Source organism: Clarias gariepinus, chromosome 7, assembly GCF_024256425.1.
Source record: "Clarias gariepinus isolate MV-2021 ecotype Netherlands chromosome 7, CGAR_prim_01v2, whole genome shotgun sequence".
Taxonomy (NCBI): Eukaryota; Metazoa; Chordata; class Actinopteri; order Siluriformes; family Clariidae; genus Clarias; species Clarias gariepinus.
The window spans coordinates 5,416,715-5,440,903 of NC_071106.1; the positions used below are offsets into that span (position 1 = coordinate 5,416,715).

At 40.2% G+C, this 24,189-nt stretch overlaps 2 protein-coding genes across 3 annotated transcripts in view; one reads left to right on the forward strand and one right to left on the reverse strand.

The window, feature by feature from the left end:
- Window positions 1–15,412: 15,412 nt before the first annotated feature.
- On the forward strand, window positions 15,413–18,645 carry ssr3 (signal sequence receptor, gamma). The gene is made up of 5 exons (XM_053499731.1): window positions 15,413–15,644; window positions 17,226–17,352; window positions 17,450–17,548; window positions 18,021–18,152; window positions 18,351–18,645. The coding sequence occupies exons 1-5, from the start codon at window positions 15,512–15,514 to the stop codon at window positions 18,415–18,417; spliced, it is 558 nt and encodes a 185-aa protein (XP_053355706.1). The 5' UTR covers window positions 15,413–15,511; the 3' UTR covers window positions 18,418–18,645.
- Window positions 18,646–22,330: 3,685 nt separating this feature from the next.
- Window positions 22,331–24,189, reverse strand: part of kcnab1a (potassium voltage-gated channel subfamily A regulatory beta subunit 1a) — a 116,234-nt gene continuing 114,375 nt past the window's right edge. For both annotated transcript variants that reach the window (XM_053500425.1, XM_053500426.1), the window contains exon 14: window positions 22,331–23,388. In XM_053500425.1, the coding sequence (XP_053356400.1) occupies window positions 23,299–23,388 (90 nt within the window). In that variant the 3' untranslated portion in view covers window positions 22,331–23,298. The remainder of the gene's footprint in view (window positions 23,389–24,189) is intronic.

A 24,189-nucleotide genomic window follows, 5' to 3' on the forward strand; every position in this document is an offset into this window, starting at 1 on the left:
TGTGTGTGCTTCCTGTAGACCGAGCGGTCCGTGCGTACTCACTGTGTCCATCAGCCGTATGGAATGTCCCTCTTCCCCTGTTTACTGCTCGCTGTAACCTCTCACACAGCGTTCAGAGAGATAACACTCCAACCGCACGCATCACACGCCACCTGCAGCACCTACAGGTCAAAGGTCAGCCTGGGGAATTTTAATCGCACTATTACTAGCATAGTTATAGCGATAAAATATGGTCAAATAAAATATATTTAAAAACTGCCGGACAGACAGATAGATGGAAAAAAAACAGACATTCAAAGATGTAAATAGGTAGCTAAATCATGCAGACAGACAGACAGAGACTGATAAAGTAACAGACAAAAATAGTAAGACAGGACATACAGACAGACAGATAGACATAATGACAGAGTAACAGACAGAAAGGTTGACAGACAGACAGAGATAGACACTGCACACACTCTTTATGCACTCTACACGCAATTGACACACACACACACACACACAGTGAACTTTGGACTTAAATCATTTCAGCATGAGGGAATCCCACATCATGTCACATGTGTGCAGTGTTGGGTGTAAATGGATAACTTTTTTGATGTAATGAGTAATCTAACGCATTATGTCCGCCGTTTAAATACTCAGTTATTTATTTATTTGTAAAAAATGTAATGTTATTCAGACAATTTATGTAATCCGTGAGCCAGACACAAGTCATTCCCAATCCGTTAGTGTGTGTGTGTGTGTGTGTGAAAGTCGTCCTACAAGCCCCGCCCCCGATAACCCGCCCCCCTCTGTTATACCCCTATCTCACCTATGCGGTTTGACTACGCAAGGTCTGACACGCGGAAAGATGGAAACATGACCACAGCGCCAAAACTCGCGGTGAATCATGATGAACCGTACTTACGGCCACCGCGTGAAACTGCGTAGGTGAGATAGGGGTATTAGTAGGTGAGATAGGGGTATTAGTAGGTGAGATAGGGGTATTAGTAGGTGAGATGGGGGTATTAGTAGGTGAGATAGGGGTATTAGTAGGTGAGATAGGGGTATTAGTAGGTGAGATGGGGGTATTAGTAGGTGAGATAGGGGTATTAGTAGTTAACAGATTATTGGCCAAACTTCACTGAGTGATGATGGTAGAATAAATATGAAGGTCTTGCCTAAAACAACATGCGTGAGGAATCATAAAGAAGTTTTCATTTTCTGTAATGGAAAAGTACTCGATCTAGTTACTTTTATCCAAAAGTAACGCTGTAATGTAACTGATTACTTTTTAAAGACAGTAATTTTGTAATGGAATTAGTTACTTTAAAAAGTAACGTCCCCCAACACTGCATGTGGTTAGTGTCTCACTGGTACACTTACCAAAGCATGCACGCACACACACATACACACACACACACACACACACACGCACACGCACATGCAAACAGAGTCCAGAAAAACAGGCAATTCTGCCATCTATTGGTTCATTCACTGTAATGCTAAGCTCTCCACATGGCCACATTAGCGTGATAGCTGTGGCATGACATGTTTAGCAGTGGAGCGTGTGTGTGTGTGTGTGTGTGTGGAACGGGCCGCATTTCAAACACATCCTGCAATTCATTTTAATATTTGTTGACTGTAAAGGTTGACTCAGTCCACACGCCGGCGGACATTATACTTATTATTGTTTATCCTCGCTGTGTTTCAGCCTCCGAGCTCAGAGTTAATAAATCACGCTTCATTATTCTATGAAATATGAAAAGGCTGTGGCAGACACCTGGAATGTAGAAGCAGAAGTAGAAGTAGAAGCAAAAGCAGAAGCAGAGGCATGCTCTGCCAGGCAGCAGTGGGGGCAAATATGCAGACGGGAACGCAATTAGCTCGCTTGTGTGAGACGCACATGTGAGCACACGTACATGCAGCTACACTGAGCCGTCCAAAAAAAAAACATGCTAATGATATGCTATATGCTGTATATCAGTGGTCTCTAACTACCGGGCCTTGGTACATGCTAGGGTACCGGACCACTCAGATAGAATTTATATAAATATTCCCATACACAGTATATATTGTTTCATATATGTTTAGCACTGCATATTATTTAGCACATATCATTTAGCCTTGCACCTCCAGGGTCAAAAGGTTGATTTCCGCCTCAGGTCTGTGGGCATGAAGTTTTCATGTTCTCTCCCTGCTTGATGGGTGTCCACCAGGTATTCAGGTTTCCTCCCACAGACCATAGACATACACTTACTCGCTCAACATCTATACCGCTTTATCCTGTATTCAGGGACACAGGGACCTGGAGCCTATCCCAGGAGACAAGGCAGAGTACACCCTACAGTGCCAATCCATTGCAGGATTGGGAAAACCTAATTTTCATTTCTTTAGACTGTGTGAGGAAACCGGAGTACCCAGAGGAAACCCACCAAGCACAGGGAAAACATGCAAACTCCATGCACACAGAGACGGGAATCGAGCCTGGCCAGGAATTAAACCCGGACCCTGAAGGTGCAAGGCGACAGTGCTAACCACTACACCACCGTGCCACCCAAAAATATTCTGTACAGAGCAAGCCAATTGGCATTCCCAAGTTGCTCGTAGTGTGTAAATAAGTGTGTGCCCTGCTATAGATTAGCACCCTGTCCAGGGTAGTGGTAGTGGGGCAGTGGTAGCTCAGGGCTAGTGCACTGAGGTCTTACTGATTGGAAGGTCCACAGTTCGAGCCCCAGCTCCACCAGGTTGTCATTGTTGGGCCCTTGAGCAAGGACCTTAACCCTATCTGCTTCAGGGGCACTGTATTATGGCTGACCCTGTGGTCTGACCCAAGTTACACCGGGATTTGAGAAGAAAGAATTTCACTGTGCAGTATGTGACAAATAAAAGGTTAACTTTAACTTAGGGTGTACACTCTGCCTTGTGCTCCAGAGACTTGCGTCTCATCTATGACTCTGTAGGGGTAGGTGGTAAGCGGTATAGAAAATGAAGATGTGGAGATCATGAGGAGGAGATTGACATATATAAAACTTGTCCTTGGTGCAAAATCGGTTGGAGACCACTGCTGTGTATCATGAGCTACTGACAGCAAAACTGTATGATAAATGGTTTAAAACAAAAATTGAGGTGGTTTGGACATGTTCAGAGAAGAGATTGTGTTGAGGTCGGAACTGCCAGGCAGGAGGACTAGAGGACGACCAAAGAGAAGGTTGAGAAAAGAGGATACAGCGGAGAGGGTTAGATGGAGGCAGATGATTCGCTGTGGCGACCCCTGAAAGGAAACAGCCGAAAGACAAAGAACCATTTATATACATACAGTACAATACCAATAAAAAATAGAAAAGCTCTATAAACATTTAACGACAGGTTGTAGCCCACAGGACGTCATAAAATTAATACACAGTCTATGCTTTTGTTCATTTCTTTCACTGAGTTCAGCAGTATACAGGAAGTAAAAGCAAGTTGTGAATAATATTTATTCATCTTTTATGCTGCTTATGCTGTACCTTGTCACAGGGGGCCTGTGGCCTATCCCAGGAGACTTGGGGCACGAGGCAGGGTACACCCTCGTCAGGGTGTCAATCCATCACAGGGCACACACACGTAAACACATTAGGGTCAATTTGGAACAGCAATTAACCTAATCTGCATGTCTTGGACTGGGGGAAGAAATCAGAGGAACCAGGCGAGCATGCAAACTCAATGCACACAGACCCCGCGGCGAGAATCGATCCTGGACACTGGAAGTGCAAGGTGGCAGTATTAACCTCTAGGCCACCATGCCGCCCCTGGGAAAAATATAATGAACAAAAAAAAAGTCATCACATGACATATGTTTTATGATTGTCAGAGGGAACAGTATTTGAATTTGTCACTTTGTTGTGTTGTACATCATGGCTTTGTGGTAGGTCTCTTGCCTGCCATGTAGAAGGCTTTGCGTCAGAAAGAGCTTCCGGCCTAAAATCTGTGCCAAGTTGTTGTGCAGATCGAATGGTCTGCTGTGGCGACCCCTCGATGGGATCAACCCAAAGACAGATGACAACATTTACATTGCATTATGTCACGAACGATGTAGATGCGGGCAAGAAAAACAGGATTTATTAGACAATAGCCAATCAAACGTTTTAATGTATGACTTTCTTGCTTTGTTTGTTTCATCAGGAAAACTCACGAGGCAGAGCCTGACTCCTGCAGTGAACCTTCCGAAACATGACGACTTGTCACAGTTGGTGTTTTGCCAAAACACGAGTTGTTTAATAGGGGTGCACGAACACACCGAGACGCCTCATGGTTTCAGGAGTGGTGATACGGAACACAACGTTCGAGTACAATCTCATGGTGATGTTGTGGAAAGCTGCTGGCTCTGAGTTGAGCTCCGATATCCCACCAGGATCATAATCACGAGTCTAAATCTGTCTCTATCAGTGATCATGAAAAGAGCAAAGAGATCATACAAAAGAAACATTTAAAGCGCTATGATCTTGTGACAATTCTTACTGGCTACTAGAAAACAAAACAAAACAAAACAAAACACGCCTCCATGTAAATATTCCCAACTGAGAAACCTTTCACTTTGCATTATTGCCACAATAACCAAACTCCTGCTTCCCACGCCCTCATCCCTCCACAGCCCACATGTCATCAAGCCGTCACACACACGCAAACAGAAACACTACCCATATCCACACAATGAGACATCACTCCACCAGTGTTTCCCAATCATCACCATCATCATCATCATTATCATCATCCTGGGCTCCCCTTACCTCACATGGTAGTGATCACCCTCACCCTGCATCTACAGTACCGCGTCACGCATGCACTCATGTGCTCTCGGTAAGACACGCATATGCACCAGTCACTTGATCATGATCATTTATGAGGGTGTATAATGTGACAGGGTGTGTTTTTCCACAACACATTACAGAAACAAAACAATAACAACAACCGGTCCGAACAGGATCCCATGACTCTCATCGTACTGTGAAAGGTATTCGAGTCAACCAAAAGTACTTGGATACCATCAAGGTAGGAGGTTTTCTCAGTATGCTTGAGCCATGATCAGACTGCATGCTTCATGTTTGAAACGTCGGCCTCCCAGGAACTCCTTTAAAGACCCAAACATGTGGAAATGGCTTGGAGTAAGGTCAGGATTGTAAAGGTGATTTGGCAATAACTTCCAGCCGAGTTCCTGTAATGTGCAAGTGGTGTTGGTGAATGATTGTGTGTACAGTTCACACAGAGAAATTTGTCTCTTCCGCAAGTTGGCAATGTCAGTTGTTTTAAGGATAAGTCTTTCCACTTGCTGAATGCCCACGGAGACGATTGCAATGGGATCCGAGACACCTCTGCCGGGTTCGTGGCTAAGAGTCTCAACACTGTACTGTGATTGAAGTCTTTTGCAAATCTCAATTGCATTGAAACCTTCATTCACTAGAAATTTCGTCAAGTCCTGGTTTCATTTGAACAATTTAGGGTTGCTTTTATATCTTTTGGCACAGCCTGGAGTGCCTCCTATACTGAAAAAAGAAACAAGACAAAATATAAGCATAGAGTAACCTACTTCTACTCAACTATGAACAACAACAGATCAAAAATTGAAAGATGTTTTGAAAAAACAAACATGCCTATCTATTTATAACAGCAGCCTTGGATGGGATTTACTAGTTTTAGTAACCGATCCAGTTCTGTCTGAGCTGGAGGACATTCTGTAAAGTTGGAAAGTTTAACCCTAACCCTAACCCTAGTTTATGTAAAGGTGGAACCCTCCTTCTCTTCGCCCATAATGTATATATTTTGATTGTCTCTCTCACACACACACACTGGCACACCGTGGTGGAATTCATATTGTGACCTAAAATCTTTCCAAACATGCGTAGGACTTATCAGCGCTTCCTTTCGCACGGCCCTCATGTGACAGATGAGATATGGATCGTAGCTGCTGGTGACTTATTATACACAGCGTTATCAAAGAGGCCAGCCGCCACAGCGGGCATGCAGGGAGCCTAGTTTCATTATTGTTAATGCACCGTTGTTGACTCGCCCCCGCCTTTTCCTCTTCGGGGAATCCCCAAGGCCATGGTTATTTCATGAACTCTGGGAAAAGGCATCAGATGATGGATGGAAGGATGGATAGAGTTAAGGAGCACAAACTGACACCACAAAATGGTGGACGAAGCCAGGAAATTTGTAAAGTTGAGCAATCAAAGAGATTTGAAAGAACACGCCAAAGCTCTAGATACCAGACCTCTGGGTCTTACTATGGACAAATTTAACCTTGACTGTTAAACAAATTTAACATTGACTTATTAGTGAGAGCCGATGTGTTTTCATGGGTTTAATAAAACTACTCTGACTTAAATGAGATGATTGTGTAAAAAGTCATTTGAGACAAACTTACTACATTCACTTGATAACTAGCTAGCAGACTTATGTAGAAAAAATACACAAAAAGATACACACTAACCCCAAACTTAACTTTTACCTTTACCCTAATCTCTTACCATCCATCCATCCATGCATCCATCCAGGAACCTCTGTAGTCCACCTAGGGACCGTAGAGGCCAACGGGGACAATTGTATTTATTCCCATTTTGTACGACGCAGTAGGACTTCTGGTCAACAATCACACACTAGGGGCAATTTGTAAATGCAAACTAACCTAATCTGAATGTTTGTGGACTGTGGGATGAAACCAGGGAACCCGGAGGAAACCCACCAAGCACAGGGAGAACATGCAAACTCTATACACACAGAGACGGGAATCAAGCCTGGCCGGGAATCAACCCAGGCCCTGGAGGTGCAAAGCCACTACACCACCGCGCCGCCTCAATCCTATCTTTAACCCCTAAATCTAACCCTAATCCCTTTAACTAATCCCTAAACCAAACCTTAACCCCTAAACCAAATCATACAAAAATTATTATTTTATTTTTCTGATTTTAACTCTAGTACGTAAATTTGGGACCAGAGATAGGAATGTTGCCAGTACAAAATAAACACAAAACTGGGTATAAAATTAAACCCTAACCCCTAAACCTAACCCTAAACTCTAACCCCTAAACCTAACCATAAACCCTAACCATCATGTCTCTAAGTACTGTAGTTTAGTTTAATGTCAAAACGAAACATAAACACCACGCTAAAAAACATTCTCGAGTAAAATCTTGTTACTTTATTTAGGAAAAAACGATACACTTAGTTCTGATTTTAGTTCCAACAGGTATAAAATTATGTCATGTTTTTTTTTCTCTATTTGTAACTAAGACATGAGCGTTTGCTCAAGCCTTTTGCACAGTTCAGTACATTTTAAGATCTAAATTTAACTGAATAAATGACGCAGTTTATTATACATCTCTGACAGTGACGTAAGTAATAACACACTTCCAGCTCATAGTGAGACGCTGACAAGCGAGAAATTCAGTCATTAAATGGGACGGTGGTTTCCTCCAAGTCATACAGAGAAACTTGAAGCAGTGGTCATTTTTCATCTCTTCAGTCCGTACATGTCCAAAACACCAATACTTTTAATATTACACACACACACACACACACACACACATGGGATAAATAAAAATATAAATATGATAAAATATTGTTAATAAATAAAGGTCAAAGTACTGAAGCTTGTGATTTAATGAATTATTAATTATAACTTACTGGCAGGAAAGAGAAAAACGACAACTCTCAGTCATTATATGAATCATAACTGAGAACTGTAATCTCTGAACCCCTATCTCATGTACATCTATTTATGTAGATATTGAGAATTTTTTTAAAAATTTAAGGCAATTCTAAGCACGAGAGAGGAACAACTGAATGAATAAACAGACAAAGAATGAAAAACAAGTGAAATAAAATAATAAAAGTACAGTAATCTGGTTCGGGTTTGATTCTGGTTTTTCTCCAGGTTTCTCCCTCATGTTGTCTTAGGAAGGAGTCAGGATATTCCTGTGACGATAGAAATAAAATATTATAGAAAAGGAAGAGAAAGGAATATATAAGTGTGCCTGGGAAAAAGAAAGAAAGAATAAAATATAGAAGTGAAACAAGTAAAGCAAGAAATAAAGAGAAATTAATGATTATATACAATAATAGACAATAAATACTGCGAGGAGGAGGACACTTCCAGAGAGTGAGTTATATATACTAGACGAAAAGAAAACAACTAATAAACAAAACCAAACAAAACCAAACAAAACATGTCTGTATGTTCATATATTTATTTTGCCATCTATTCCTTCATTTACTTATTTTAATTTTTCAACTTATTGTTACTCATTGTTACAATAATAAAAAATAAAAAAATATTGTTACTAGTAATACTCATTTATTGGTTTGTTTTATTCTATCTATCTATCTATCTATCTATCTATCTATCTATCTATCTATCTATCTATCTATCTACCTCTTCATTTGTTTGTTCATTTATTTTGTTTGTAAATTCATTATTTTATCTTTTTCCTTCCTTCTTCATTCCCTTCTTTCTTTCTTTCTTACTTTCTTTTTTTATTCCCTTCTTTCTTTCTTTCTTTCTTTCTTTCTTTCTTTCCTTCTTTAATTTTTGCTTTTTTAGTTTTTGCTTTCTTTCTTTTTCTTTCTTTCTTCTTCATTTCCTTCTTTCTTTCTTTCTTACTTTCTTTTTTTATTCCCTTCTTTCTTTCTTTCTTTCTTTCTTTCTTTCTTTCCTTCTTTAATTTTTGCTTTTTTAGTTTTTGCTTTCTTTCTTTTTCTTTCTTTCTTCTTCATTACCTTGTTTCTTTCTTTCTTTTTCCTTTCTTTCTTTCTTTCTTTCTTTCCTTCTTTAGTTTTTGCTTTTTTCTTTCTTCTTCATTCTCTCTTTTCTTTCTTTTTTCTCTATTTCTTTTTCCCCTCCCTCTCTCCCTCCCTCCCTCCCTCCCTCTCTCTCTCTCTCTGACAGACCCCAGTCTCCACCTCTCCACTCCTCCTGCTCTGCTCCTCAGCTCCTCAGGCCTGTTTCTTGCCATGATGTTTCTCCTGAGCTCTTGTTTTGTGCAAGTTTCCCACTGAGTTGTTATTTTGCGCTTCGGCTCGCCACATCGAGCTTGTTTTTCCACCTCCCGCGCTCCTCACACACACACACACACACACACACACACACACACACAGAGCCGATGCCGCAGCAAAACACGGTGACCTTTCAGAGGAAGACAGACGAGCGGGCCTTCCTCCCCCTGCCAAAATGTCAACATCTTGTGTTTTTAATTCACTTTCTTTTTTAGCTATTTGTTATTGCGGGCGCTCTTGGCAGGACGGGGTGACCTTCATGCCTACGAGCGAAGCGTCTTCGGTGCTGAGAGAGGAGCGGAAAATCAAAGATCTCCTTCATCAACCGGCAACGGCTCGCACGCTCGCGCAGCCTCGTTAGAAATCACAGGCCATGCCGTTAGACTTCACTAACAGAATTTGGAATTAGTGACGGATAAATCAGAGGCCGTGCCTCTTTCCAGTCTCGTTTATACTCGATCATACTCAGGGTTAGAGATGAGGTCATGTGGAAAAGCTCGACACAGCCTGCATCTCACTTCAAACAGACAGAAAGAAGGAAGGAGAGATAAAAAACAGATCAGAGAGAGAGAGAGAGAGAGAGAGAGAGAGGGGGGAAGTTCACTGAAAACACAGATATCATTTCTGAAAATAAAGTCAGCCTGGTTTGTGTGACCTTACAACACACACGCACACACACACACAGCAACACATCTAAAAACAGGAGTGTTTTTGCTTGCATCCTTCCTCCACAATCCCTTTTATCTTGTCACACACACACACACACACACACACACATTTCACTTTTTTTTTTTTTACAATATAGATCATTTTTATATCTATTATTGCGACCAACCATATCTGTTGAAGGCTTCATGAACAGATATCATTTCCGCAATCTTTATCTGCCAAGTCATAACCAGACGAAGACAAAAATGAAATGAAACAAAACAACAACAACAACAAAAAAATCACTTGCTCTGTCAGAAATAAAACACACTGCGTCACGCTGTTACAGGAAAACAATCAGCGACAGGATGGTGAGATAAGGCGCAGTCAGATCCCTTACAGAAGTTGATTATTTTCTCTAACAGCACATCCTGCGCCAAAAAAGCCAAAAAAAAAAGATGAGACCGGGGACTCCTTCCATCAACATGTATTTCTCCTTACAAAAACCATCACCGTATCAAGGATTACATCCGATTTTTAATCCTTTCATTTCGAAAGTTTGCCATACGCTGCAGTTTAATGAGCTGTCGCTGTAGAAACTATACTATAAGATAAAAAATAATTACCTGCACTTATCTGGCTTTTATGTATTTGTCTTTTTAACTTTTATGAAAAGACAAATACATTACTTTGCTTTTGAATACACTTTTTTGTCCATCTGTTGCTTAGAATCAGGAATGCACTGCTGTCTTCAGTTCTTCATCAGAAGTGAATCTTTGGCCTCGTACAGTAGTTCTGCTTTCAGGGGACCAAACAGGTGAAAGGCTAATGGAGCGAGGACTATAGTGAGGACGCTTTACTTCCTCAGAGTGTCGACAGTACGGGCATCAGCGCACGAGATCACACCCCCTGTAGATATCAGTCCTCTGTGTTTAATCTGTAGTTTAGGCTTCAGCTCTTCACTAAATGTCTCACTCATAACGTGTTACTCCCGGATAATGTTCCAATACTTCTGGTCCTCGCGAATCCCAAAAAAATTGTAAGCGTTGATGAATTTTCCAGCTGATGGTCGACTTGTTTGCAAATATCCAAACGCTGTTAGAGCCGTTATGAAGCTTTACAGAGCAGAAGTAGCAGAAATACATCTCAATATCAACTGTTTAAAGGAGATTATTGCGTATTCAGGATAAACACCTTCAGCATCGTTTTACAGAGTAGAAAGAAATAAAAATCAGCATGGAATGAGAAGGGGTGTAAAAACTTTTGACTGGTAGTGTAGATTTAATAAAATATACTTGGAGCGATGGTAACGAGTACCTGCGCCTGCTCTTCTGTCCCCTTTCGGCTAAACCGAGCCGTAAACACATTGTGAATCACGACCTCTAAGCTGATGAGCTGAAACTTTTCAGTCAGGAAAAAAAAAATCAGTGATATTTATTCTGGCTACTTGCAGAAATTTTGTTTTTTTTTGGTTTCATGCACGAATCCAAGTCGTCAGGACATTCTGCTAGTTTCAAAAAAATCACTTTTTTTTTCTTCGCAAGAACAGAACGCTTTCTGCCTGTTTCATCCCCGTAAACGAGAACATTCTCTCCTCTCGTGTCATTTGACCCTGGTCACAATGTTCTCTGGTTGCCTCGCTTCAATCCGCATAAAAATGTCAACTTTTTGGCACCGTCTGCAGACCTGCTGAGATAATTTATACCACGCTTATCGTATAATCATATTTAATATCTGCAAATACTTTTTTGCGCCTAGATGATGTATCGGACCTCTCCTGCTCTCCGGTGTGATCCAGTACCCGCATCTTGTGCTTCCAAACACTCAGGCGAAAGCGAGTTAAATTGGCCGAAGATAAATTCCAGGTGGTTTGCAGGACTTGTAAGCATTCTATGATGATTCACACTTACACTGCACATAATATAGAAAGAAGCTAAATTTACTGTTGGTAAAGGTGGTATGATGGTTTAGTGGTTAGAACTGTCACCTCATGGCATCAGGGTTGCATGTTCCCCTGTTCTTGGTGGGTTTCCTCCAGGTACTCTGTTTTCCTTGTACGGTTCAAAGCCAAGTGTGCTGATTGGTGTTTTCAAATACCTCTAGTGTATGGTTAGCTGTAGCTGTGTGTGTGTGCTTGTGCCCTATGATGGTCTTCCATGGGATAGGCTCCATGCCCCTCCGTGACCCCATACAGTATAAGCATTCCAAAAAATGGATAGATGGATTTTGGCCAACTCACTGGATAAAGGCATCAGAAAATTTAATTTAATATATGTCAGGATGTTCTGTAGGTGTCATAAGGACATCTTTTCCCAATCTACGTCTAGTTTTAGGTGAGTCTGTGTCCATGATAGCTTCAGATTCCTGTTTTTGGAACCTGATATAGTCTTCTGCTCCTTAATGCTGGTTGGATGTTTTGTGTCTTCTGAGATGCTTTTCTTCTTACCATGGTTGCAAAGAGTAATTATTTAAGTTTCTTTATCGTTCCTGTCAAACCAGTCCATCCATTCTTCTCTGATCTCGCTCATCAACATGGTGTTTCCTTCCAAAGACCTGCTGCTCACTCAGTGTTTTGTGAAAATCCCAGTTTCTGAGTTACTCGGTCAAGCACACCAAGGTTAAAATCAATGGAATCCATCCTGCTACAGCTCAGCTGCTGCCACATGTTTTGCTGGTTTAATAATCCCATGAATGCGTACAGTATATAATGTTATTAACACATATGGACACTGTAACCTACTCTCTATAAAAAGACTACAGCTGTAAACTTCTGCTGAAGTGAAAACCAGGTCGGAAGGCCACTTCCCTTATGAATTTTATGATTTTCTGTTTAAGTGCTGATTATTAATGTCACTTCACACTGCTGGGGTTTTTACCCTGAAGGAAAGAAGAAATGCTGCAGCAATTAAAGCCATAAGGAAATGGAGAAAGACAGAGTAACAACCTGTCCTTACACAGTCTCAGCAGGCCTGCTGGCGAAGAGAGCTCGGCCTTTTCCGCAATTAAGCTAAAAGGAAGTCTGAGCACGCCAGATCATCGCTGATGTTTTTATTCCTTCACAGGTGTGTGTGTGTGTGTGTGGGGAAAAAAAGTAGGTTGGAAACTAGTTGAGGTAGATTTAGGCCCAGCTTCTCGGTCTCTTCCCTCGGGCCAGGCGTGCAGTGACAGCGGAGAGGATTCTCATCCGTTAAGCTCAGCATGTCTGCTGAAATAGTATGAGAGTTAAATCATGAGTTTACGCCGTGCCAAAATTACAGTAATTACGAGGTTCTGACTTGTACAGCCATTCACGCCTTTGTCAAACTTGACTTGACAGTTGACGTCACTTTACAAACAAGCACGACTCTGGCTTCCACAGCTCAAGCGTTCCGATAAAGGAAAATTCCGCCCTGATCAAGTTTCTTTATTTGGACTGTTTTTCTCAACGGTTGTTTCCTACAATGCTGTTTGACTGCTTGCTCAAATGTAGCCGTCACTAGTGCGTCATCTAAAGGCTGCCATTTAATCATTAGATGCCTATAATGCCACCAATGCCATCCCATCCATGATTCATCACCTTGTAGATCGCTATGTAATCAAGTCTCTCCTGTAAGTGATTTTATTCAATTAGCCACAGAACCTGTGACAAATATATCAATCTAATTGAATCGAATCTATTTGAATCAAATCTTTTCTCTTCTTCAAGCTGTATCTGTCATATTTGTTTGTAGTACTGACATTCATTTTAAGCTTCTTTAGCTGGACCTTTCTTGCTAGCTATTTTGGTAAAGAGAATTTTTTTTTAGAAAGTACGTGACCCCAGGAGTCAGGGCATTGGTGGCACAGTGGTAGGTTTCCCACCTGCCATGTTGGGAAGGCCCAGATTCAAATCCCACCCACTACCCCCTTCAATGCCCAAACCCCAACCACTGGTCACAAGCCTGGATAAAATTGTAGGGTTGCATCGGGAATGGCATAAAACCTGTTGTGTGTGGATCGGCTGGTCCGCTGTGGCAACCCCTAGACTGAAGCAACCGAAAGACCAACAACAACATCATCCCAGGATTCCCTGTTTTTTCCCCCCGATTAACAAAATGAACCTTTTTTTAAGTCCTCTTGTGCTTTCTGTCTACTGAGGTTACGTTTCTGATTGTTAAAGGGGGAAAAAGCTTAATTTTTGAGTTTTGGGGTACAGAACAAACTTAAAGGTTAAGTGTGTCTTGTCTGCCCCCTTGTGGTGGTCAAGAATACAGCAGTGCTAATTTAAGAAAGGAAAACGTGAAATTTGACATTTACAGTACAGAACTGCTCATTAACAGCAACATCACTAGTATTTATATTCCCAGTAAAACAAGTATGATCATTTACAAAAAAATTGCTGAGTGATTAAAAATCATATAAAACTGCATAATTAATCTAGTCAAATGTCAAAAGAATTTGTGGTTATGAGATGAAAGTTAAAGGTACTTTATGAGATAAATTTTGCTCCTTTAAAGAATTTTTAAAAAAAAGAAAAGAAGCACACTTATCTGCCAACAGTATACAATTTAAAGCTTAATATACAGTAGTAATATGTGCTCAGAAATTGGCTTAATAATAATAATAATAATAATAATAATAATAATAATAATAATCCTATATTTGGTTTAAGTAGCTAAATGACAACTATTTTCACTTGATAAAATGTTTTTAAAGAAATTACTATGCTAATTACTATGTCACAATGTGCCATTATTTTCTTTATTTATTTACCTCTCAGAACTAACAAAAGAAAATGTGACTTTTGAAAATGTTTATGAAAAATAACAATATATAAGCAATATATGTGTTATTTGGATTTTTTTTCCCTATAAAAACACAACCAAATTTTCAAACCTTTCAGTTTCAGCTCTCTCAATATTTTTGTCACTCAAGGTGATGGAAAAGAAGACATCTTTATTAATTGTTATTGAATTTGGGCTTACACAAAACTTAAAATATAAATGATTATAAATCCTCATTTGTTTGTTTGCTTGTTTGTTTTGGTCAAAACATTGTATTGGTGCTAAAAAAGTGTCTCAACTATGTCTTTTTTTTTCACTTTTTGAAAAACAAATCTTTTAATGATCTTAATTGTCATTCAGATGTAACTTGGCTAATTTGGAATTCACATGAAAAAGACAAAATTGAAAATGTTTATTATTCTAAAATGCTAAATTGTCAGGATATTGCAACATGAATTTGACAGATTTTTTTTTCTTCTTAAGCTTTTACCAAAACCCAGAATGCCTTTAATTTAAGCAACAGTTTTTACAGGCTTACATTTTAGTATGAATACTTAAAAATGAATAATTCGCATTTTAAATGAATATTGTTTCTTTCAAAACGGCTGAAACTTGACATTTTTAGTAAAGCACTACTAGTCACTTCTATGCTCTTTACACTGTTGTAAAAAAAAAAAAAAGTAGCTTCTTTGGCCACACATTTTCTGCATTATATGTATAACAAATTTTTTTTCTAAAATCAGCACCAATACCGTGTTTTTAGCAGTTAGTGTAAATAAATATATATTTTTTATTATTTCCTCTCCATTCCCTTCACCTTTTGCACTTATACAATACGTGCATTTTGTCTTAATGTACTGTTTGTATTAAAGACTATTTGTAAGGTATAATTTAATATATTGTTCATTTTTTTCCTAAAACAAACATGGAGCCCGACGACCCCTTTCTTGTTGTACTTCCGCTTCCGGTTGAGTGCTGACGCGTTTCCGTGTTTGAGCTGACGCGGCGTTACAGTCGGTTGTATATGAGCGAGCGGCTACGTGTCAGTCCTGTTCGACAGCGCGCGCGGAGTCAGAGGCAGCAGGGCAGAGACAGAGAGACAGAGAGACACAATGGCACCTAAAGGGGGCAATAAGCAGCAGTCTGAGGAGGATTTACTCCTGCAGGACTTCAGCAGGAACCTCTCAGCTAAATCCACCGCGCTGTTTTACGGAAACGCGCTGATCGTCTCCGCCATTCCCATCTGTAAGTGTGGAGCTAACGGGCTAATGCTAATCACCGCCATGCTAATCACTGCTGCTTTACTAACGAACACTCTGTGATTCTCACTGACTTCAGATCTGCTTCATCATCCTCCAGAGTTCAGCTCCAGTAGTCTCCTAGTCTGAGTCTGAGATAGATTCTCTAACAGTGTCTCATCAACTGTTATTGCATGAAGTCAAACCTGCCTGTGTCTCTCTCTGTCTGTCTGTTTGTGTCTGTCTGTGTCTGTCTGTGTCTTTCTCTGTCTGTCTGTCTCTCTGTCTCTGTGTCTCTGTCTGTCTGTGTCTCTGTCTGTCTGTGTCTCTCTGTCTGTCTCTCTCTGTCTGTCTGTGTCTCTCTGTCTGTCTCTCTGTCTGTCTGTGTCTCTCTGTCTGTCTCTCTGTCTGTATCTCTTTGTCTCTCTGTCTGTATCTCTTTGTCTCTCTGTCTGTCTCTCTCTGTCTGTCTCTCTCTGTCTGTCTGTCTGTCTGTGTGTGTCTGTCTGTCTGTCTGTGTGTGTCTGTCTGTCTGTCTGTGTGTGTCTGTCTGTCTGTCTGTGTGTGTCTCTCTGTCTGTCTGTGTGTGTCTCTCTGTCTGTCTGTGTCTCTTACTCTGTCTAAAGCCCTCCCTGTCTCTCTCTTTCTGTCTCTGTCTGTCTGTCTCTGTGTGTCTGTCTGTCTCTGTGTGTGTCTCTTACTCTGTCTAAAGCCCTCCCTGTCTCTCTCTTTCTGTCTCTGTTTGTCTGACTATCTGTCTCAATCTCTTTCACTCTCTCTTTGTTTGTCTGTTTCTTTCTTACTCTGTATCAAGCCCTCTCTGTCTGTTGACCTGTCTGTCTCTCTCTCTCTTTATGACCTGACCCCAGTAGTTTAGGAAGCGTTAGATAGTTTGATACTTTATTGTTCCTGAAGGAGTTCTTCTCTTGAATAAATGAAAAGATTACAGTAATGCGCTGCCTCTCACATCAGTGCCTAGACATGTGATCAGGGGATACTTGAGTCCCAAAAAGCACTGAGGCCCAGAGGTCTGGGTCTGTACTTAAAGATTATCTTGATAGTATAAATTAGAGCAAATTGACAACCCCTGGCTCGCGACACTCGTGTTTACTCTGAATACAAGAACCTTCAGCGTTTATTAATGTATCAGAACATTAATAATGGATGGATGCATGGATGTCGTTCCATGCAGAGATGATTTCATCTTTTAGACAGACAGATGGACGGATAGACACTTCAATTTCAAACAGCCAGTAGTGAGCAGTTAACAAGTGGAAAAAAATTATGATATACAAAATGTTTTCATAAAGATTAAATTAAGTTTGTGCTTACTGCAGATGCTAAAAGACCCTGGTACAATCAGTCCAGTTTGTTCTTAGATGACTCAGATACACTCCTGGTTTCAGATCAGCTTCCAAAAAGTTGTTGATTGGATGTCTGGGTGTGTTGTTGTTGCAGAGCCACACTGCGTGTAACATTTAAAGAAAAAAAAAATTCTCAAATTTCATATAAGGAAATGGTCCATGGTGAATAAGTCTGATCGTCAATTTCAGGACTTCTAAAGTGTATTTTTATTATGTTCCTTCAGGGCTCTTCTGGAGGATCTGGCACATGGACCTGGTGCAGTCCGCGGTTCTGTACGCCGTCATGACCCTGGTCAGCACGTACCTGGTGGCCTTCGCTTACAAGAACGTTAAATTCGTCCTCAAGCACAAGTAAGAGCCTGTTCATAACCGTCATCCAGGACCATATGAAGGGAACCGGTGTTAGAAAGCTCTATTTAACGTGTTTTTTTCACTTGGTGTTTTTCAGGGTGGCTCAGAAACGCGAAGACGCTGTTTCCAAGGAGGTGACCCGCAAACTGTCCGAGGCCGACAACCGCAAGATGTCTCGCAAAGAGAAGGACGAGAGGTAAAAATCATCACTTTTGTTTAAGCACAAGATCACATACCTGCTTTGTCTGAGGAACGTGGTTTGAGCAATCCAAAACATTAACCTGATATTTGGGACGTGCTTAGACGTGTTGATAATCGTGGATTAAAGAATTGAAAGTGTTTTAGATCGGTAAAGAATGGAAGGACTGTTCATTTTTAATTATCGATCAGACAAAATCTTTCATACTTTGCACGAATTTCTGTTCGCATGCTATGATTTCCTTATTAGCAGTGTAAACAGGATTTATTTATTTTAATCCTCCTAAAACAGGATAGCATTTTCCCTCCACGTTATAAAATAAATATGTTAACTAAAATCCATGCATGAGCCAGAACACTTCATCATGTTGAACACTGGAAGTCACTAATGTCCAAAAAAAGAGTAATGTAATCACTACCACTTGATAAGATAGGAGAGTGCTGATTGAAGTTCTCTCTCTTTCTGACAGGATTCTGTGGAAAAAGAACGAGGTGGCGGATTACGAGGCCACAACGTTCTCCATCTTCTACAACAACACTCTGTTCCTCGTGCTGGTCATTGTCGCCTCCTTCTTCCTGCTGAAGAACTTCAACCCGACGGTGTAAGAGTCTTCACAGTTTTGTTTTTTTCCCTGCTTTATTTTTCACTCTCCTGTCTTTCCTCTCCAGCCCTGTGTATATGGATATTAATTGTTTTTCTTTCTCTCTCTAATTTTTATTTAAGTTTCTTTCTCAACATCACAGTAAAAATACATATTTCTTCACTGAAGATGATTTTTTTTTTTCTTTTTTTCTTTCAGGAACTACATTCTGTCCATCAGCGCCTCGTCTGGTCTCATCGCTCTGCTGTCCACGGGCTCAAAGTGATGGAGAGAGAGAGAGAATGAAACTTTAAAACATGGAAAAAGAAGAGGGATGAACAAATGAAAGACTAGGGTTGTGGGTTGTGCTGTACGAGTCCGTAAAACGGGGGTGCAGGAGACGTTAATCATTTCATCAGTGGACTTACATGAAATTCATGATCTGTGCGATGCCGAGAGGTCGTTTCTGACTTTCACTTTTTTTTACCAATAAATAAAAGAGCGTTAACCCTGATTATTAATTAGCCCCTCCTTTTTTTTTTTTTTTAAATAATACTTCATGATGGTAACTGATGCAAATCACTGACACTGGAGACTCCTTACATTAAACTAACATTCTACATCTCTATAATACAGAAGATGTCGCCTACATCAAATGTTATACTGTATAACTAAATATAAAACTTTTGACCAATCAGATTTGAGAATTTTGGTAGGAAATTAATCTGAGCAAATTATTTGGTTAATTACGTTGAATGATCACAGTTTAAATAGAATACGACAAGAATGAAAAAAAAAGTCACACGCACACAGTTAATTTGTCATTTGCTTTTTATTTCAAGCATATAACCGAGCTCTATGTACTGTGTGTATATATACTATATATATATTTACAGAAATCTCTGCTTATCTGTCCAGGGGTAAGGTGACCCACATGACATAATACGACTACTAAAATCTACTACAATAGCAAACGTCGTCTGTAAAATGCTATCGTTTACACACGATCTCATTTCCTCATATACACACGGCTGTTTTTTACGACGATGACAATGATGCAAAAGCCCTGTGTGTGTGTGTTTCTGTCACAAGCATGTTGTTATAAAGGCACTCGGTCCAGAGGTCAGCTGATGCGATGTGATGGAACGCACTCGGACGTGTGGATACGTTTTAAAGGTTTGTGTGGCAGCCTGAGAAAACCCTTCTGTGTCTGAAAACTCAGATGATGTTTCTGGTTTGCATGCAAAAACGAAGCAAAGAAAGAACCTCACCACCTGGATTTAACCAAGAGAATAATTAAGAGCCTTCCCTTGGATAATTACTGCAGTGATTAATATGGTTCAAGTTATTTAAGTCTAGTTGATGCATTTTTTAAACGACCGCATCAGAAGACACATCCTGTGGTCACAACAAAGACTCAATGTTTCAGAAAGGTCAAATTATTGTCCTGCATCAAGCAAAGATAACAACTAAGGAGATGGCCGAAATACTAAAATTAGATTAAAAACTGTAAAACTCATTACTTTAACCTGGCAGGATTGTGGTGACTCATCATCTTTAAGAAAAATACATGGTCGGAAAAATGTTTTACTGATTAAAAAAAAAATGGTGAAATCAAACATTAAAAAAAAAAAAACTCCAGTAGAACTTAGGGGTATGTTTTATCATGGAAGTAAGTTCATTTCCAGATGCACAATGTGAAGAGAACTTAAGGGACTGGGACTAAACAGCTGTGCAGATTTACGAAAATCATTGAGTAGTCTCATGATAATGACGTCTTGTTCCCTGAACCATTCTTTCACAATTTAAGCCAGATGAATCCATGGGTCAAATGTCGTTATCAGGCAAGACAAAACTATATTGATTACAAAAATCTGGTGATTCAGTACATTCAGGTGGTCACCTGACTTTATTTTATTGCCACATAATGTTGCTGAGTCTAGACCTGAGCAACTGAGGCAACTCCAGATCATACTAAAGCCTTTTCTTAAGAGACTCCTCAATGATTTTCCTAAATCTGCACAGCTGTTAAGTCCCGGTGGTGGCTCAGTGGTAGGTGATTCACCTACCATACGGAAGGCCCGGGTTCGATTCCCAGCCAAACCCCCCAACCACTGGACGCAGTGCTTGTCTCAAGCCCGGGTAAATGGGAGGGTTGCGTCAGAAAGGGCATCCGGCGTAAAACCTGTGGCAAGTTGTTGTGCGACCTCTTGCCTGGAGCAGCCAAAAGACCAACATTGAGACTACTCAAAGAAAGTCTTCCGTTTGCTAGGGAACATAAAGTTTGGACTTTGGCATAATGGAAAAAGGTCATGTGACCTGATGAGTCCAGATTGAACCTATTCCAGAGTGATGGGCGTGTCAGAGTAAAAATGGAATCTTATGAAGCGATGCTCCCATCATGCATAGTGTCCACTGTACTAGTGGACACACCAGATCATAACACTCTCTGGAGATGCTTCAGTTGCTTCTACACTCAGCAACGTTATGTGGCAATAAAACAAAGTCAGCCGATGACCTGAATGTACTGAGTCACCAAATTTTTTTAATCAATATATGGATCGGCCACCCCGAGGTTCAGACCTCAAGCCCATTGGGAATCTTTGGGATGTGCTGGAGAAGACTTTACACAGCGTCGTCAATACAATATCTTAAAGAGAAATTGATGTGACTCTGGATGGAAATAAATGTTGTTACAATGCATAAGGATGTTGAAATGTTGTATTCAAAGTGTGTGTGGTTTTTTTTGGCTTGAAAAATTGGAAAAAGGTAAAAAAAAAAAAAAACATAAAACTGGATAAATTGGGAAGGTAGGAACATCTGGCATGAAACCGTTGCCACAATTAAATATACGGATCTATGCATTTTAAACAGACTTGGGTCTGGTTCTCGGGGTTTTAGAGATAGACATGCCAAACAATATTACTGGCAAAAAAATTATATTTCGCATTATTTTCCATCAGTGACAGCGATATCTGATGGGTTTTCTCAGACTGCTCCACACACACTTATACACACACTATAAAGTTTCAAATGAACCAGAGTAACACAAATGCACATTTTCCACACAAGTTCTGTCCACTATGACTTTGAAATAAGTAAATACTGTACACGGTCATAAAAAATAATAATAAGTACTATGAGAAGTTCATAACCCCTGGAAATGTAGGAGAAGAAAAAAATGAAAGAGAGAGAAAGAGCAGCATTTATTATGGCTTTCAGGTTGAATATATGGTGGATATCTACAGGAACCGGCTCATCACGCGCTCTGAATCTCACTGAGGAATCACTGGCTGTGTTTACTTGGAAAAATAATAATTATTAATAATTTATTATGATTACAGTATCTCATTAAGCATTTTATGTATTTACACGCAACTTTTGTTTAGTTAAAAATGGTGCTCGATCGCGTCAGGGGCTCAGGGTCCGCGACGCGCGTCTCTGCTAGGATGCTAGCCAATTAATATTTTTATTATATAACAAGTTATTTTTGCTAATCACTTTTTATTGAATATTCACTTATAAAGATAAACAAACAAATGCAATGCTTCAGGAGTTTGGGGAAACAAAAAACAAAGTTTAATATTGTGTCCATGTGGAAAGAAACGTCCAAATTTGGACGCATAACGAGACAGATAAATCGTTTCTTTCAATTTTGACTTAGCGTTTTATATTTAGGTGATTGATTTTTTTTCCTTTTATTGTCGCTGTCTGAAAATATTGCTTGAAAAGCATTTCCTCAAAATCTAATTTTGTCCACAGCTTATTCAAAAGCTTGCAAGAATACCCCCCAACATGTCCAGTTATGTTTTAAATCATTCTTTAGCTTATTCGAAGGATGACTTTTAGTTGTCACTAACGTCGCTGCTGTCCAGATTGCTGATTTTTACTGTTTTAAAAAGATTTACCAGGACGTCTTGTTAGGTTTTAAATAATATTCTGAGGGAATGTAATAAACATTTCCTTTTGTTAGAATCAGACGTTTGATCGGATTAATATAACATCGACACGTTTGTCTGCAGGTAAACATAGCTATTGAATCCAGTTGAACTTTCTCAAGTGTGTGCTGGTTGTTCAAGATGCGCTATCTATAATCTATATCTATAATCTATATCTCACTCACTCCCTCATCTTCTATATCGGGACCTGGAGCCTATCCCAGGAGGCTTAGGGCACGAGGCAGGGTACATCCTGGACAGGGTGTCAATCCATCACAGGGCACACACACACTCACACACTCATTCACACAATATGGGCATTTTGGAAACGTCAGTTAACCTAACCAACCTAATCTTTGGGAGGAAACCGGAGTACCCGGAGGAAACCCACCAAGCACTGGGAGAACATGCAAACTCCATGCACACAGAGACGGGAATCGAGCCTGGCCGGGAATCGAACCTAGAGGTGCAAGGCGACAGTGCTATAATCTATATCTATATATTTAAGATTCTACAGTGTTATATATCTAGATTATAATTTAATATCTATAAGCTGAAAACAATGTCCTGATTAGCAGCCGGTTATTTTTTTTTTGTTTTGTTTGTCCAGCTTTGTTCTTGCACTAATTTTTATAGCTCAGAAGCCATACAGTTTTCTGCCATAAGCGCAATGTGATCAGTGTTACACTAATATATAAAAAAAACAAAAACAAAAACAAAGGCTTTCTTTAATCAGATGCAATTACTAATGCAGGCTTTCACTAATCATGGATGCAACGTGATACGGGACGCCTCGTTCCGTTTCGCTTTATTTCATCAGAAGCAAGGCTGCAGTTCTCCCGTTCGAACAGCAGAGTGAGACATGCTCCACACCTCCCGTCTCTACCGTCTCCACTGTCCCCAGGACGTCCCCTGGCTCATGTCAGGGTCAGGAAACTTCCGAATAGGGCGTCAGTAGTGTGGTTGTCGGAGCATGACGCTCTTTTGCTACATGACGATTTGTGATTTGCGAGTTTTTCACCAGTTGTCGTTCGCCATGGTGATGCGTAGCTGTTGAGTTGGTAAGAGGAAGGGGGCATGCACGAACAGGACACGAGCGAGGCGAGGCGGGGCCCTCAACCAGACTCCTATGATAGAGCAAACCCCACTTAAAGGTGGAGGAGGAGGTGAAGGAGGAGGAGGAGAGAGGTGTTCAGATCAGGAAGAAGAACACACCCAGATCCAAACCCCTACGAGCGATAGTCCTTCTTAGTGTACGGCCGGTTTCCCAGTATGTGGTCGATTTCCGTCACTATATGGGACGTCATCTTGGGTAGAACCTGAGTGAGGAACACGGGAATAATTACAGGACGTCTGAGATCTTGAACTTCGACTTGATCACATTTTCATTGTTTCATTATCTAATTGGCATTTTAATTATCAGTTTGATTTCATTTTCATAATAAAATGATGGGTTTTGTGCAATATTTGTAATTTTTCTATAACAATGCATCCTGAAGTGTTTTATTCCTCTTACACCACTGCAATCTTTGGCATTTTTTCTTTCTTTCTTTCTTTCTTTCTTTAATCCATTAATGAACATCATAATTTTTTTTTAACAATTTATACACTGCCTGGCCAAATAAATGAAAAAGTCACCATCTTAAAAGGGATAACTTATTGTGTCTTGCATCAAGCAAAGAAACAGGGTTATGTTTAATAATAAATTAATATTTATACTGGGTTACTGATCAGAAGGTCGGGGGTTCGAGCCCCAGCATCACCAAGTTGCCACTGTTGAGCCCTTGAGCAAGGCCCTTAACCCTATCTGCTCCAGGGGTGCTGTAAGCTGGCTGACCCTGCACTCTGACCCCAATTTCCTAATTGGGATATGCGAAGAAGACATTTCACTGTGCTGTAAAGTACAGGTGACGAATAATTGAATATTCTATTCTTCCATAAGAAAACCTCTTGTTAGTAAGCCTCAGAAAAAAGGCTTCAGTTTGCCAGGAAGCACAAAGATTGGATTTTGGAGCTATTGAAAAAGGTCATGTGACCTGATGAGTCCAGACTGACCCTATTCCAGAGTGATGTGTGTGTCAGGAGAAGGGAAGAACATGGAGAGATCATGAATGTACTGA